Here is an 18,359-nt window from a genome sequence, read left to right as displayed (position 1 = left end):
CCGAGCCCACGGCTTCCACCTTCCCTTTCAGAAGAAACCAAGGAAGAGGCTGCACGGTTAGAAAAGAAGAGGAGGCGAGAAGCGTTGCCGCTGCCGCCGCCGCCGGCCGGCCGGCTCCCCGAGGGCGCTGCCCCCGCGGCTGCTCACGGGCGCTGAGAGGGGCTCTGGGCCGCGGCCGCCGCCGTCTATCATTTCCCTCGCCTGAGCCCGGCCTCGCCTCACAGCGGCTCAACTCTCAAACTTCCATCATGGCTGCAGCTTCCGAGAGGAGAGAACTGAGCGCAGCCGCGTCCCGACGCCCCAACGCATATCCTGCCGCAGTGCACAAAGAGTCCCGCCACATCACCGCCTGCCGGCCTACCCGCCCCCTCCGCCGCCGCGCAGAGCCCGAGCGCCTGGGGAGCCCGGGGGGTGGCGGGAGGAAGACGAGGTCGCGCCGGGGGAGGGGAAGGGAAAGGAGGGGAGGGCAGGGCTGGGCAGGGCAGGGCAGAAGCAGTAATGGGGGCCGAGCAGCGGCTCCTAGTGCAAACGCAGAGCCAGGAGCCTGCAGGCGCTACTGAGCATGCCCAGTGTGACTGCTGGGGACCCGCTCGGGCTTGTTCGGAGGCTCCCGCCTGTAACTGCTCGTGCCGCCGCTCCTTCTGCAGCAACGCTGGGCGGGGGAAACGGGCAAAGGCTCGGCCTCTACGGAGAAACCAAGCAGGAGGCAGGGTAGGCCGTTGCGGGGGAAGATAGGAGATGAATACTGAGGCCGGTGCGCTGAGCAGTGCCAGCCTCGAGTCTGAGGTTACCTGTGCACAGGTGGAGGGGCCAGGTGACCGCGCTGGTCAGTGTGTACGGAAACGCAGGCACTGTCCTTGCAGTGAAGACACCCCTCCCCCTGCCTCCGCCCCCATATTTCCCCGGTACTGCCTTCCTCCACACTCTCCTTTTGCCCCACTATCAGGCCACAGTCGTTTACCGGGATTTGACTGCAGCAGTTTTTGCCTAGAAATCCCACCCCTACATCTCTCCCTCTCTCCCCCACCCCCGTGTCTCTCAAGGTGTCAGTCTTAGCACAAATAACAAACAGCTATTGTGTCTTCAGTGTGTTTCTCCCTATCCGTCTCGCTTTGACTTCCCCCACCGCGGCTTCTGCAACTCGGCTTATTTGCCCTAAAAACGCAAGCTCCTAGGTGAGCGCCATAAGTATAAACAGATCAGCCCCTGAATTTCCAGGTAGCAAAGAACAACGGTCCAGATGGGCTGAAAGCGAATACCCGTGGGTAGGATGCACCCCGCGGGCCCTTCACTGGCCCCAGCAGAGCCAAGCCAGCCTCCCCTCGGGGTTACAGGTTGGTTCAACGCGACGTACCCGAGCTCTGGCCTTTGAGTCTATCTCGCCCCGCCCCTTTATGATCATAGCAAAAACCCGGCGGGGTGGATGATCCTGGATCTGCGAACCCGCAGCGAAGCTGCACCCGCTCGAGGCCGGGGCTGTGTGGCCGGGGTAGGAAGTACCGGACGGTAGGAAGCAGCAACCCGTGAGTGGGCGGGGCCGAAAAGACTTAGGAGAGTTCAAAGGAGGGGGTGGATGGATACAAGGGCCACAGACGGAACTACTTTCAGGAGGAGGTCACGTGTGCTCCTAGTTGGGGAACTTTCCAAATTCTCATTCCCCTACGATAGCTCTTGAGGCAAGTGGTCTGCTGCCTTCCGCTGGGGTGCGAGACCCCAGACCCTCCGAGGCGACGCCGGGAAGACATTCTCGGGGGAACCTCGTGCTGGAGCGCTATCGGCGCTGGCGCTGAGGAGCTGGTTACACAAGTACGCAGATGCAAGCACGTGCCCCCGCCTCTCCAGGCTAGTTATAGCCACCGAATTCTGTAGATCCTCGGGCGAGAGTTTCCCAGTTGGTCCCACCCCTCCCCTGCCACCGGCCCAACCGAGACCTGAGGTTCCTTGCTGTGGACTGCTCACGCTGTGCGTTCACATCCGTGAAGAGAAAGGGCTGAGCCCTGGGGGTCTGGAGCATCCGCCCTACCGGTGCTCTCTTCCTGAGGGCGAACCGGCCAGGCTGTGTGCACGCCTGCCAAAGGGGTATCTCTTGCAGCATCTCGCTGCAGGGTCCGCGATGTTGCAACAAATTTCTAGTCACTACCTTGGAGCTGGTGAGCGCGCCCCACCTACTGTAGACTCAGCCAAGTGACAGAGCTCGTCTGAAAACCTAGAGGATGGCCGTCTGCCCTGAACAAACCTGTCAAGTCTGTTTACAGTCCCGATCTATCCCTGTGAGAGAGAGCTCAGAACTGCAGAGCATTTCCAACCCCCGGACCCACCCCTTCTTATCAGCTACAAAGCAAATGGTCCACCTTCTGCATGGGCATTAATCAATACCAATGTAGGGATGCCTACCTTTTTGTTCTTTCCACTGGGAAGTGGAACTCAAGGCAACAATCTGAGTCCGGAAGGATCTGACTTGAGAATTCCAAATGTAGTGGAACCAGGCTGGGGCACTGGGTCGTTTTTCAAAATTCAGGAGAATGGGAATCAGTATGCCTGTGCATTGCAATAATTTTAAATAGGTGCCTAGGAAGGTCTAGAGAGGATTTATGCACTGTGTGAGAAAGGATTGTGTATGTGCTCATCATGGTTACAGGCAGCCTCTGAAGACTAGAAGCCCCAAGAGATCCAGCTTAGAAGCCACAGGCCATTACCTAACTCCAGGACTACTCATTAAACGGGGAATATTTACAGTATTCTCAGCGACCTCTGAAGCTCCATAAAACTTAGCATTTGTATACAACATCTTTTTTTAAAACAGCACCCTAGGAATTAGCAACCTGCCAAAGCTCTAATGTCAATATATTGGACTCTGGTTTTGTGCGTGTTTCTGGCCAGCTTGGAGGGGGTGGAGATCATGAATATAAAAGGAATTGGAGAGCAGTGTGGGGACGAATAGGAGAAAGCCCTGCTTTTGGTTTCCAAAGATGAAAATCCTGTCCATACAGCCTCGTGTGAGCTAGAAATTTCTTTATTTTACAAATAACCAAAGAGAAGGAGTCCCAGGTTTCAAGGTGTTCCCCTAGATTGCCTAAGAAGAAGCTGAGCTATCCCCAATTGAGTATCAACTACTTCTTGGGGGAAAGCGAAGATGAAGATGAAGCTAAATGAAGGGAAGTAGAATGGGGAGGGGTAAGATGTGCTATGTTTGTTTTCAGGTCGCTCATCTTGTCCCCAGAATATTTGTTATTTGCATTACACTGCTCCACCCCTCCCCTGGAGCCTGCCCTGTATGAACATTGGTGTCCCAACAGCTGAGAAACTCTCAAATCTGCTTCCTTGGGAGAAAATGGGCTCATTCCTGTCCCTCTTGGTGTCAGGCATGAAGAGAGGATACATTTCAATTCTCATAGCACAGAACTATTCTGGAGCAAGAGGGGATGCATCTGTAGCATTAAAATGCTAGAACCTGAGACTAGCCTGCAAGGATTTCTCTCAGACCAAAGGCAGAAAATAGGATATTTGCTCCTTCTCTGAACATCAAGTCCCTCTACTCCTCTCTAGTGGTGAAGGAAAGAATCACCCAATGTGGCAGATGTTTGGCCAGCCTAACAGTGCATCAAGTGGTTACTAGGAGTGGCTGAATAAAACCTCCTCCCTGTCCCAGTGTTAAGTATTTTTCTGAAGGAAATACTGATATATCCATTTTCACTTTTTCCTTCTACTCAAAGGATCTCCTTACCCAGATGGTAGATCTGAAACCTCTAAATAACTGGCCCTAATCTAAGGTGAGGAGAGTTAAAAAATAAATTGTGGGTTTTTTTCTTATTTAAATTACAATTATCTGCTTAGCTGTACAGATAATACAATACACTGGTTTCTAAGCACTTCAATTCCTTACCTGTCTGGATTCAGAACACCCTAGGGAGAAACAGAAGCTTGTAACAAAGGGAGAGTTATATAAAGCTTCAGGGAGACTAACTATACAGAATAATTAGTGAACATGATAAACCAGCTTTAATTATAGTTCCTCAGAGCTGATTCCAAAACTGTGCTGTTAATACACCCTAAGAAAGTCCAAGGAAAATTCCTTTCTTTTCTTTGATAAATGGAAATGACAAGCTGCTTGATGTGTGATATAAATAGTTGATGTGCTCTTTGTAGGTCCTGCTGCTAAAATGTCTTTTGTCTGTACTCTGATAGCTACGGTGCCTTTCGCATCTCCCACACACTGACCTTTCAAATAGAGATCTAAATCAATGGCTTTAATTTTTAAGTAATCTTCTCTATTTTTATCCGTTTAGCCAGTTTTCTAAATAATACAGAATAGAAAAATGTAGTAATTGTAGGTTTGAATTTAAATAGCCCATTTTTCCAAGGGTCTGAAGTCTTTTCCCTTATTTCATTTATCCTAATAACAAATATTGCTATTCCTTTACATATTCAAGACATTTCCTCAGAAGATACTGCCATGGGTTATATGTAAGTAACTATATCCTAAAAGAAAATTTTCCTGAACATAAGAAATGCTATATTCCAGGGGTCACACTGTGATTACACAGAAAATAAACCCAGTCAGCTCTTCATTCTGTGGGACACACTCTGTTCGTGTTATTTTTTTGTTTTCTAATATTTTTATTGAGACATCTTCACACATATACAGTCCATACATGGTATGCAATCAGTGGCTCATAATATCATCACATAGTTGTGTATTCATCACAATGATCATTTTTAGAACATTTGCATCACTCCAGAAGAAGAAATAAAAAGGAAAAAATAAAAAAGACAAAACTCATAAATCCCATGCCCGTTGCCCCTCTCTCTCATTGACCGCTAGTATTTCAATCTACCCAAATTTTATCCTTTATTTCCCTTATTATTTATTTTTAATTCTTATTTTTTAACTCATCTGTCTATACACTGGATAAAAGGAGCAGCAATACAAGGTTTTCACAATCACACAGTCGCATTATAAAAGCTATATATAATATACAATCCACAACGTTCCTCTTGTTTGGATTTATCAATGACAAAATTATAAGCACCATATGATGTTAGAGAATAAAGACGTAAGGATATTTTGAAGGGCAGGAAGGAGGAGTCATTCATCCCTTTCTACCTTCATAAATGATTCTGACTCCATTATCATGGAAGGAATAATTCTAGGTCCTGGGAATAAAGAAGGGAGCTGTATTAATTAGGGTTCTCTAGAGAAACAGAATGAACAGGGAACACTCGCAAATATAAAATTTATAAAAGTTTTTCATGTGACCGCGGGGATGCAGAGTCCAAAATCCGCAGGGCAGGCTGTGAAGCCAACGATTCTGATGGAGGGACTGGACAAACTCCACAGGAGAGGCTCATCAGCCAAAGCAGGAAGAGCCTGTCTCTTCTGAATCCTCCTTAAAAGGCTTCCAGTGATCAGATTAAGCATTACTCATTGCAGAAGACACTCCCCTTGGCTGATTACAAATGGAATCATCTGTGGATGTAGCTGACATGATCACCATTTAATTCTATGAAATGTCCTCATCGCAACAGACAGGCCAGCACTTGCCCAACCAGACAAACAGGTACCACCACTTGGCCAAGTTGATATATGAACTTGACCATGAGAGTCCACCCCTTGTCAATTTGGCAGCTATACATACCATCTTAAACCATACCTAATTTCTAAATAAAAAACAATAAAACACATTTTTTCTTTCACCTAACAATACTCAACTGTCCTGCATCTAACTGGAAACACAGTAAATCTCTCCAGAATGGGGTACATATCCTTGGGTAACATTCATTCTTAAACTTGATATCACACAACTTAAATAGTATAACATGAACAAAACAGTATTACAATCCCCGTTTCTGTAACTGATCACGTGGTCGAAGTTCATATTTATTCCTACCTTCTTCCACTACTCATGCCATGTGCCCTTTACCCTCAGCAAGTACTTCAACTGGCCGTGGTTCTTTGCCTGGTGGGGTGACCCAAACCTTCATTCCTGAAGTTTCAGAGGCATTGGTAGTCCTGCCTGGATTGGGTTGTTGCAGTTTTCCATTGATTTTAATCACAGGGCTTGGTAGTACTGAAAGATACCCTAGGGGGTCTCCTATATTCCAAGAAAACTCTTCTTTACCTCCATTATATAGTCACAGTCCTACTTCCCCCTGATAGTCAGGGTCAATCACCCCAGACAATAGTGTAATCCCCTTCTTGGCCGGTTCCCTGTAAACAAAAGCTGGAATTTCCTCAGATAAATCTGTAAATATTAATAATTGGAAGATGAATAAATAAGAACATTTCAATATACAAAATGATATGAACGAAATAAAACAGGTTCCTGGAATGAAGAACACAGGATGGGGGTGATAGGTTAATTGGCCACATAGAACTCCCTATTAAATCACGAAGGTTATTATCTTTACAAAGGAAAATGGGAAGATTATTTTAGACTCGTTTTTGATAAGGAGAAATTAAGTAGCAAATCTAATACATAGCATAGTGTAGGATATCATTTTATTGCCATTTCATTTACAATTGAATTTCACATTTGAAAGGAATTCCAGGGTTTCCTTTTTAAGTTGCCATTTTTATTTATTTTTTCTCTAAATATGGTGGTGTTTTTTGCATGAAAAACAAATATTAACAACCAAAGTTCATTATCTTAAACTATTAATGATTTATATTCACATGGATACATTAAAATATGTTTTATGTTTCAGAAATAATTTTATTTCTTTGAATTAAAAAAAGAGAGAGAGAGAGGGAATTTTCAATCATTGCCTCTTAGCTTTTCATGTCCTAAATCTGTCCTGGAGCTATTTCACTTGCTACTGTGCCTCCTTTCACCTCTCAGCAGAGAGATGTGGTATATGAAATGATCACCCTTGTCATGGTCAGGTTCATGTGTCAACTGGGCCAGGTGGGGGTGCCTGATTGTCTGTTCAGGCAAGTGCTAGCCTGTCCGTAGCTATGAGGACATTTCATAGACTTAAATCATGATCATGTTGGCTGCATCCACAACTGATTGCATTTGCAGTCAGCTAAGGGGAGTGTCTTCTGCAACGAATCATACTTAATTCAATCACCAGAAGGCTTTTAAGGTGGTTTCAAAACAAATAATCACTCTTGCTGCTTCAGCCAGCCAGCTTCTCCTGACTGTTCATTGAGGAACTTCATTGGCGCTGCCAGCTCATGGCCTGCCCTACAGACGTTGGACTCTGCATCCCCACAGTTACTTGAGACACTTTTAAGAATTTTAATTACATATATCTCCTGATGATTCTGTTTCTCCAGAGAACCCTAGCTAATAGAACTTGGTACCAGTCATAGTTCTTAAAAAACAGAATCTTAAAAATGGGTTTTTATGATTGGTTTTCTACTCTGACTGGTCTCAGAGGCATTAGTGACTCTGTTTCCTGTAATCAGAATGACACTGCCAATCCAAGGGGTGAACTGGAAAAAGTGATAGTTAAAATATCGCCATTTGATTCTAATTGTTTGCTTGTATGAAACCAGGCTCTGGGTGATAATGTTTTTGACACCGTTATGGAGTTTTGTGGAATTGAGAGATATAGAGTTGTGGGCTGGCTTTTGTTGGACATGCTGTATACATTGATGAGAAAAAGGGATGAGCTGAAGGCTTCAATTGAGAAGCTTACGCACCACATGTTAGATGTAAACGTTTCTATGAGTGCTCTGAAGAAAAATCTTATTTCCTGTAACTGCAGACTTGAGATCCCTGAGAATCAGAATCAGAGTCTCATTGTTAGAGTAGCAATTTTAAAACATAAACTGAAATCTCAATTTTGCATGGTGTCTGCCATTAAAGTAAGGGCATCGATTGGAAAGGAGTGAGACCCTGAAAAATGGGATGGCAACATATGGACTGATAATGATAGCTGTGGAGAGGTAGAAACCCTAGAGTATTCTGAGTCTTTTTCTAGATAACCCTGTAATAGTCTGCCCTGAGGATCTAGCTGCCCCAACTTCATCCTCCCCTCAGGAGTTGGTCACCCAACCTTCACCTGAAGGGATTAACCTTTCAGTGCCTATGAAGCACATAATTATCCCCCATGGGGAAACAGACTTTGTTCTTCCACCTAGAGTTTAGTCCTGTTTTACCAGGTGAAACTGCAAACAATTACCCTGAAGCAGTTGGCTTGGAAGACACTTCTAATTCTTTTCATGACCCACCCCACCACCCTTCTTTTCTACCTGGACCTATAACTAGACTAAAGTCCCTACAGGCCCCAAAAGGTGAGATGCAAAGTGTCACCCATGAGGAGGGTATGCTATACTCCAAAAGAACTGCATGAGTTTTCCAATTTGATGAGACAGAAATCACAGGAATATGTGAACAATGGATTTTAAGGGTGTAGGATAATGATGGGAGAAATATAAAGCAGGATCAGGCAGAATTTATTGATATGGGCCCACTAAGCAGAGATTCTGCATTCAGTGTTGTAGCTGAGGGGATAGAAAAGGCATTAGCAGTTGTTTGGATGGTTGGCCGAAACATGGATCAAAAGATGGCCTAAGGTTGAAATGCCAGAACTGCCCTGCTATAATGTGATTGAGGGGATCCAACAGCTTAGAAAGATTGGAATGTTAGAGAAGATTTATCATGGAAAGCCTGCTCATACACCCCAAGAATGTCCCGAAGATGCATCTTTTACCAGAACTGTGAAAAATAAATTTGTGAGACTAGTGCTATGATCCCTGAAGAGCTCTGTAGTTATACTTCTCTGTAGGTCAGATATTACTGTGGGAACTGCTGTCACTGATCTGGAATCCTTAAACACAATGAGGATGATCAGATCCTGATTTGGCAGAAGCTAGGTGGCAGCACTTAATTGCCAAAGAAAAGGTGGACGTGGCCATCATAATGGACAGCATACTCAAAGCAGGAATCAAAATAATCTGACCCGTAGAGATTTGTGTGTTGGCTAGTAGATCATGAGGTACCTAGAAGTACAATAGATGAGCAGTTTCCTAAATTCTTATTTGAGCTGTATAAGCAGAAGGGTTAGGTGAAGTGAACAGAAATCTAACATGAATTACAAAAACAGAGAATCGCGGCCCGTTAATCAATTTCCAGACTTGAGACAGTTTACAGACCCAGATTCCCTTGAATAAGGGGAGGCCAGGTCCCTTTGGGGATGGACCCTGTTGCACTGTCTCAGATTTATACTGTTAATCTTCCTCCAAGCCACCCCCAAGGAGACCTATGGCCTTTTACCAGGGTAACTGTGCACTGGGGAAAAGGAAATGATCAGATATTTTGGGCATTGTTAGATACTGGTTCAGAAGTGACATTAATTCCAGGGGACCCAAAATGTCACTCTGGTCCATCAGTCAGAGTGGGGGCTTATGGAGGTCAGGTAATCAATGGAGTTTTAGCTCAAGTCCATCTCACAGTAGATCCAATGGGCACCAGGGCCCATTCTGTAGTTATTTCCCCTGTTCCAAAATGCATAATTGGAATAGACATACTGAGCAACTGGCAGAATCCCCACTTTGGCTCTCTGACTCATGGAATGAGGAACATTATGGTAGGAAAGGCCATAATAGCCTCTAGAAGTGCCCCAACCTAGCAAAATAGCAAATCAGAAGCAATACAGGATGCCTGGAGGAATTGCAAAGATTGCTGCCACTCCTAAGGACTTGAAGGATACAGGGATGCTGATTCCCACCACATCTCCATGAAACTCTCCTATTTGGCCTGTGCACGAAACAGATGGGTCTTGGAGGATGACAGTAGATTATCATAAACTCAACCAGGAGGTGACTCCAATTGAAGCTGCTGTTCTATATGTGGTATCATTGCTTGAGTAAATCAACACATCCCCTGGAACCTGGAATGCAGCCATTAATCTGGCAAATGCTTTTTTCTCAGTAGATGTCAGTAAGAACCACCAAAAACAGTTTGCTTTCAGCTGGCAAGATCAACAATATACTTTCACTGTTCTATCTCAGGGCTATATCAACTCTCCAGCCCTATGTCATAATCTTGTCCACAGGGACCTTGATCATTTCTCTCTCCCACAAGACATCACACTGATCCATTATATTAATGATATCATGTTGATTGGACCTAGTGAGCAAGAAGTAGCAACTATTCTAGACTTACTGGTAAGGTATTTATGTGGCAGAGGATGGGAGATACAACAAAAATTCGCTTCAGTGAAATTTCTAGGTGCCCAGTAGAGTGGGGCATGTCAAGATATCCCTTCAAAGGTGAAGGATAACTTGCTGCATCTGGCCCCTCCTACGACCAAAAAAGAAACACAACATCTAGTTGGACTCTTTGGATTTTGGCAACAGCATATTCTTCATTTGGGTGTGCTACTCTGGCCCATTTATTTAGTGACCAGAAAAGCAGCTAATTTTGTGTGGGTACCTGAACAAGAGGAGGCTCTGCGACAGGTCCAGGCTGCTTTACAAGCCACTCTGCCACTTGGACCATGTGATCAAGCAGATCTAATGGTGCTGGAAGTGTCAGTTGCAAGTAGAGATGCTACCTTGAGCCTTTGCAGGCCCCTGTAGGAGAATCACAATGCATAACCTTAGAATTTTGGAGCAAAGCCTTACCATCTGCTGCAGATAACTACTCTCCTTCTGAGAAACAGCTTTCAGCCTGCTACTGGGCCTTAGTAAAGACTGAATGCTTAACCGTGGGCCACCAAGTTATCATGAGACCTGAACTGCCTATCATGAGCTGAGTGTCTGACCAACAAAGCCATAAAGTTGGGCATGCACAGCACTGCATCATAAACAGGAAATGGTATACACGACATAGGGTGAGAGCAGGTCCTGAAGGCGTAAGTTACCTGAGGAAGTGGCCCAAATGCCCGTGCTCTGCACTTCTGCCACATTACCTTCTCTTTCCCAGGCCAGAGCTATGGCCTCTTGGGGAGTTCCTTACAGTGCACTGACTGAGGAAGAGAAAACTTGGGCCTGTTTTGCAGATGGTTCTGGACGATATGCAGGCACCACCTGAAAGTAGACAGCTGCAGCACTACAACACTTTTCCAGGATGTCCCTGAAGGACAGGGGTGAGAGGAAAGCCTCCTAGTTGGCAGAACTTTGAGCAGTGTACCTGGTTGTTCATTTTGCTTGTAAAGAGAACTGGCCAGAGGTGTGTTTGTATATTGACTCATGGGCTGTTGCTAATGGTTTGGCTGGATGGTCAAGGACTTGAAAAGAGCATGATTGGAAAATTGGTGACAAAGAGGTCTAGGGAAGAAGTATGTGGATAGACTTTTCTGAGTGGGCTAAAAGCATGAAGATATTTGTGTCCCATAAGAATGTGCACCAGAGGGTGACTTCAGCAGAGGAATATTTTAATAATCAAGTGGATAAGATGACCCGTTCTGTAGATACCAGTCAGCCTCTTTCCCCAGCAACTCTTGTCACTGCCCAATGGGCTCATGAACAAAGTAGTCATGGTGGCAAGGATGGAGGATATGCATCGGCTCAGCAAAATGGACTTCTGCTCAACAAGGCTGATGTGGCTACAGCCATTACTGAGTGCCCAATCTGCAAGCAGCAGAGACCTATACTCAGCCCCTGATATAATTCCATTCCCCAAAGTGAACAGCCAGCTACATGGTGCCATGTTGATTGCACTGGACCACTTCATTCATGGAAGGGGCAGTGATTTGTTCTAACTGAAATATATACATACTCTGGATATGGGTTTTCTTCCCCTGCATACAATGCTTCTGCCAAAACTACCATCCTGTGGACTTACAGAATGCCATATCCACTATCATGGTATTCTACACAGCATTGCTTCTGATCAAGGAACCCACATTACAGCAAATGAAGTGTGGGAATGGGCACATGCTCATGGAATTCTCTGGTCTTACCATGTTCCCCATCATCTAGAGGCAGCTGGATTGATAGAATGGTGGAATGGCATTTTGAAAACTCAATTATGGTGTCAACTAGGTGGCAATACCTTGCAAACCTGGAGTGATGTTCCCCAGGAGGCTGTGCATACTCTGAGTCAGCATCCACTGTATGGTGCTGTTTCTCCCATAGCCTGGATCCATGCATACAGGATCCAAGGGGTGGAAATGTGAGTGGCACCACTAACTATTACCCCTAGAGATCCACCAGAAAATTTTTGCTTTCTGTCCCTGCGACCTTGAGCTCTGCTGTTCTACAGGTTTTTGTTCCAGAAGGGGGAGTGCTTCTACCAGGAGAAACAACAATGGCTCCATTGAACTGGAATCTAAGACTGCCATCTAGTCACTTTGACTACTCAAGCCCCTGGATCAACAAGCCAAGAAGGAGATAACTTTACGGCTGGGGTGATTAACCCTAACTATCAAGGGGAAATAGGGCTGCAACTACACAATGGAGGTAAAGGAGAGTTTTCCTAGAATATAAGAAAGCCCCTAGGGTGTCTCTTAGAACTGCCATGCCTATTGATTAAAATCAATGGAAAATTGCAACAACCCAATCCAGGCAGGACTACCAATGGCTCTGGAACTTCAGGAATGAAGGTTTGGGTCACCCCACCAGGCAAAGAACCACAGCCAGCTGAAGTGCTTGCTGAGGGTAAAGGGAACATGGAATGGTTAGTGGAAGAAGGTAGTGATAAATATGAACTATGACCACGTGGTCAGTTACAGAAACGAAGTCTGTAATGGTATGACTATTTCTTCCTTGCTTTATAATTAGTATCCATCTGTGTATACTATGGATCAAATACTTTGTTTCCTCTTTGCTTTATCCCCTTTATCATATGACATAAGCTGTTTTGTTCATGTTATAGTATTTAAGTTGTAAGATATCAAGTGTAAAAGTGAATATTACCCAAGGACTTGCACCCTATTCTGGAGAGTTTAATGCATTTCTGGTTGTATGTGGGACAGTTCAGTATCCTTAGTGAGGAAAAAGTGTGTCTGTTATTGTTTTCTATTTAGAGATTAAGTATGGCTTAAGATGATGTGTATAGCTGCCAAGTTGACAAGAGGTGGACTGTCATGGTCAGGTTCATATGTCAACTTGGCCAAGTGGTGGTGCCTGGTTGTCTGGTCATGCAAGCGCTGGCCTGTTGCTATGAGGACATTTCATGGATTTAAATCATAATCATGTTTGCTGCACCCAGACCCTCCATTGGAATCATCAGCTTCACAGCCTGCCCTACAGATTTTGGACTCCACATTCCCACAGTTACATGAGACACTTTTATACATTTTATATTTACAAATATTTCTTGTTGATTTTCTTTCTCTAGAGAACCCTAACTAATAGAGGAACCAAAATAGAATCTCTCATAGACAATGTTAACTTGCAGACTAAAACTGTCAAATCTGTCTTGTCATGGCAGGTCTTGCCTATTATTTCCTGGCCCAAGTCATAATTTCTGAATGCTATGTGCACAGTGAATGCCTCATTTGCTCCGGGCTTCTCCGTTTCTTTGAGAGTTGTATTAGCTAGAGAAACAGAATCAGCAGGACATAACTGTAAACATAAAATTCACAAAAAGTGTCTCACGTAACTGTGGGGATATAGAGTCCAAGGTCTGTTGAGCAGCCCGTGACCTGGTAGCTCCGATGAAGGTCCTCCACAAACTGTCAGGAGAGGCTAGCTGGGCAACCATGGGAATATAAGAATCCAAGATCTGTAGGGCAGGTCACAAACTGGCAACTCAATAAAGGTCCTTAACAAACTCTCAGGAGAGGCTGGCTGGCTGAAGCAGGAAAAGTGATTGTCTCTTCTGAATCCTCCTTAAAAGCCTTCTGGTGATTAGATTAAGTGTGAGGCATTAAAGAAGACACTCCCCTTGGCTGATTACAAATGGAATCAGCTGTGGATGTAGCCAACGTGATCATGATTTAATTCTATGAAATGTCCTCATAGCAAAAGACAGGCCAGCACTTGCCTAACCAGACAAACAGGAACCACCACCTAGCCAAGTTGACATATGAACCTGACCGTGACAGTTCCCCTAACACTAATCCTAATTCTAAACTCTAAACATATGGAGCATATGTTTTGCTTTTTATATCTTCCAGTAACAGAAAGAAATAATTCTGATATAACAGAAAGTATTAGGGCATCTACCAGGTGCCTCACAGAGCAGCCTGCATTTGTCTAGGTATAGGAGGGGCATTGAGAAAGAATCAGGTTGAACCCCACTCTTGCTCCTATGATTCTGTCACTTCAGAACCTCCTTCCAGCATCCAAGGCATCGTTTTTTCTAAAAACAAAGAACCCCTTTTTGAAAGAGAAAAATGCATGGGGAAAACTCAGTTTAAACTATCTGTTTTGTCTGCCCTCTTGATGGTAGGGGATCTTATCTCATTCATTTATGTAATGATTCAATCTACAAATATTTGAGAGTCTATTGTATGCTAGAATTGTGCTAAGTTCAGTGGATAGGGCAATAAAGAGGACAGATAGGGCCCAGTCTTTATGAAATTTAGTCTGCTTTGTCTTACTGCTGCATAATATTTCATCCTATGATGAGAATTTATTGTATAACTAAGTGAGTTGTATCCTTACAACTAAACGAGTTTGTCTGCTGGTAAAATATGGACTGTTTTGGACATTATCCCTGATGCCCAGTAAGTAGACGGAGGGGGCCGAAGGGCACAGTGACTGAAAAGCAGAATGGCAAACTGTGATGTATACATATGATGGAATATTGTGCAACTGCAAAAAAGAAATGAAGTTGTGAAGCATACAGTGAAGTGAATGAACCTTGGGGGCATTGTGTTGTGCAAAATAAGCCAGAAATAAAAGAAAAAAATATGGTATGGTATCTTTTGGAAAATATTTACAAGAAAACTGGAACCTATATTATAAGCTCTTATAAGTAGTCACATACAGTCCTGAATTGTAAGTGTATTTCTAAATTCTGAGATGCTGTGCTATATGTATATAAGCTGGTATTTCCTTGGAACATTGGGTACCTCTGTGACACCTAATACCCAAAGCTGGAGTTCTGCAGCTGGGAAAGTCAGCATTGCTACATACAACTATTAAAGTTACCAAAAAAGAGATTAGGCTTCAATTATAGATAAAAGCAAAGCCAATCTGGTTAGGACTAAGGTAAATCAGAATACAGGGCAAAGGACAATAGTGTATGTATTCTAGAGCTTCACCTATTGCATGAGACAAAAGACAGAGAGGTTTATTGTGTTGAGAACCTGATTTACTGTAACACACAGTTTAAATGAACCTGCCTGGATAGCTCATTTAAACAACCTAACCACATGGAACCCAGATGGAAATGAGGCCTTGTAATTCTGTATGGTCTAATGTAATACCCAGATACATTCCATACTATGCTAGGCTGATAGTTTAAAAATATTGGTAGACTCAGGAGGACCCCTTTTGTTGCTCAGATATGGCCACTCTCTCTCTAAGCCCAACTCTACAAGTGAAACCTTGCCCTCCCCACTCTGTGGGACATGACATCCAGGGATGAAAGTCTCGCTGGTGGCATGGAAGATGACTCCCAGGGATGAGCCTGGCCCTGGCACTCTGGGGTCAACAATGCCATCCTGACAAAAAAAGGGAAAAGAAGTGTAACAAATTACAGGGCCTGAGAGAGTTCAAATAGAGTCAAGAGGCTATACTGGAGGTCACTCTTACTCCAGCTTCAGTTGGACATTACTTACCTATTATAACTTGCCAAATCCCAACCAAAACCATTCCTGCCAATCCTAAAGAATGCCTAGGGCAATATATAAGAGTCTACAAATGTTCCATGTACCAGAGTAACTTTCCAAAATCTACAACCTCCAGATGGGTCTCTGGACCATCTAAGTCCTGAAATGCAGAGGGGACAGCCTTTCCAGAACATCAACTAGTTCCATCCCCCATCCCATATTATTGACAGCCCCTTCCAACATGAAAAAGTTAGAATGGAAATTGTCCAAATACCCTTAAAGAGTGGGAGAAAGATCAAAGGTGACAGTGGAGTTATACAGAAAAGGTCAGGTTTAACAAATGAGTATGAGTGCTGAATCATTATACTGATATTTCTTTTAGCCTCCAGTACCTTAGAACAGCTAGAAATAAAAACCTAAAATGGTGGAATTGTAACCTCTGCCAAACTCTAAAATCTGTTCTACAACTAATTGTTGTGATGTACTATGAAATTTATTGCTTATATATATATATGTCATTTAAGCAGAAGGAAAAGTATAACAGAGAAGATAGGATTTAGCAAATGAGTATGACTGCTAAATCATTACTTTGATATTTCTGTTGGTCTCCAGTGTCTTGGAGTAGCTAGAAGAAAAAATGGAAAATCATGGAGCTATAACCCATACCAAACTCTAATATTTGTTCTATAACTACTTATTAAAGTGTATTTGGAAATGTATTGCTTTTTTTGTATATATGTTATATTTCACAATTAAAAAATAAAGAAAAAATGTATTGGTAGAGTCCCTTGTGTGACTGTAGAAAAAATATGGAACTGTTAAATTTTCTCATCTGGGAAACCCCTGGTACTTGCTCAAACATTAGAAACTCCCAGGATAATAGGGCAAGCCCTTGATTTTGAGACTTGCCCTTAGTGAAACATTTCTCTAACAGAGAAGCTAAGACTACCTGTAATTATGCCTAAGAATTGCTTCTAGGAAACCTGTTTTGTTGCTCAGATGTGCTCTCTCTCTCTCTCTAAGCCCAACTCTGTATGAAAATTGTTATCCTCCCCACTACATGAGACATGACATTCAGGGTGAAGGTCTCCCTGACAACCTGAGACATGACTCTCAGAAATGAGCTTGGCCATGGCACTGTGGGATCGACAATGCCTTCAGGACTAAAATGGGGAAATAAATGTAACAGAATAAGGTACTGTGGCTAAGATAGTCCAAATGGAATTGAGATGCTATTCTGGGAGCTACTGTTATGCAAGTTGCAGCTAGATATAGCTAGATATTGCTAAATCCCAACCAACGTCATTCTCGTTAACCCTAAAGAACACCTAGGGCTCTAACTGAGACTCTACAAAAGTTTCAAGCAATAACTCTACCTTCCTGAAACTTATAACCTTTGGAGGGTTCCTAGACCTGACAAGTCCTGAAACCCAGAGGGGCCAGCCTCTCCAAGAATAACAACTAATTCCATCCCCCTATCCTATATTGTTGATAGTCCTTTTCAACATGAAAAAAACTAAAATGAAAACAGCCCAAAGACCCCTATAGATTAGTAGTAGCATCAAAAGAGAAAGAGGGATTGTAACAGAAAAGATAGCATTTAACGACAAGTATGGCTGCTGAATCACTATATGGATGTTTCTTTTGGCCTCTGGTGTTTTGGAGCAGCTAGACAGTAAAATCTGAAGTTGTGGAATGGTAACCCATACCAAACTTTGAAATGTGTTCTGTAACTACCTGTTAAAATGTACTCTGAAAATTATTGCTTTTTAAAATTTTTTTGACCTTTTGTATACATATTTCATAATAAAAAGTGTTTAAAAAAACAGTGAAATAAAACAAAAGTGATAATACAAATATGCATACATGGGTTTGCATAATATGGAAAATATGTGGAAGAATAAACAAGAAATAAGAAAACACTAGTTATCTCTGGGGCAGGGTGAGGACAGAGTGTTTCAGGAGGATAGGAATTCTCCTATTCTTTTTTTATTTCTTTTGGTATGGTATTAAATTTCTTTATAATGACCTTTTAGTATTTTTATAAGGTAAAAAAAGTGATTTCATCCAATAAATTAAGGCTAAAAATAAGCAAATATCCATTAGGAAAAGAATATCAAATACACGAGGAAGCTCAACTTTAATTTCATTTTAAATCAATAGGTACACTAAGGAATTTCCAGCATTTAAGCCTAAAGGTCTGTTTGGTATCCACTGTACCCTTAGAAATACATGGGAATATCTGCCCTAAATGCTGTCTGTACTACCAGCTGTACCTTATCCCGGAAGCTCTCTCTCCCTAAGTCAATTTCTCAACTAGATCTACTCTTCACTCTCTTTATTATTTAATGACTCTGGCTGCTTGAAGAAATAATCACATCGCAGCACTGTATTACCACCTTCTTCCATTCCAAGTAGTAGCCGACTACTTATTTCATGATTCGAGAGTGTGAAAGCTAGAAGGGGCCTCAAAAATCACCTAGTTCCTCAATTCAGTTTCACAGATGAAGAAACTAAGGGGCAAAAAGTTTGCATACCCAGATTACATGACTATTCAGTGCAGGATCCTTATTAGAACCTGGAAAATTTCCTGATACCCTGTCAGTGAATGAAGATGGGAAGAAAATCTAGCTTTTACAGAAACCCCAATAAATAAATTAGAAAGAAATTTGGTTGGTGGTGAATTTTAATGATGTTTTCAAGTCTTGGATAGGAATGATTAAGGGAACAAGGACACTGCC

At 43.1% G+C, this 18,359-nt stretch overlaps 2 protein-coding genes across 2 annotated transcripts in view; both read right to left on the bottom strand.

Annotated features, from left to right (window-relative positions):
* Positions 1-1,490, bottom strand: part of PTEN (phosphatase and tensin homolog) — an 89,388-nt gene extending 87,898 nt beyond the window's left edge. The window contains exon 1 of the mRNA XM_077125338.1: positions 1,355-1,490. The gene's annotated coding sequence lies outside the window, so the exon portion shown is untranslated. The remainder of the gene's footprint in view (positions 1-1,354) is intronic.
* MLDHR (mitochondrial lactate dehydrogenase regulator) lies at positions 104-476 on the bottom strand. Its single transcript, XM_077125340.1, is given in 2 exon segments — positions 104-300; positions 302-476. Coding segments are annotated over 2 exon segments (96 nt in total). The 5' UTR covers positions 344-476; the 3' UTR covers positions 104-246.
* Positions 1,491-18,359: the final 16,869 nt, after the last annotated feature.

Source organism: Tamandua tetradactyla, chromosome 13 (genome assembly GCF_023851605.1).
Source record: "Tamandua tetradactyla isolate mTamTet1 chromosome 13, mTamTet1.pri, whole genome shotgun sequence".
Taxonomy (NCBI): Eukaryota; Metazoa; Chordata; class Mammalia; order Pilosa; family Myrmecophagidae; genus Tamandua; species Tamandua tetradactyla.
The sequence above is the reverse complement of the archived record's forward strand: the minus strand, read 5'-3'. Positions and strand labels throughout refer to the sequence as shown.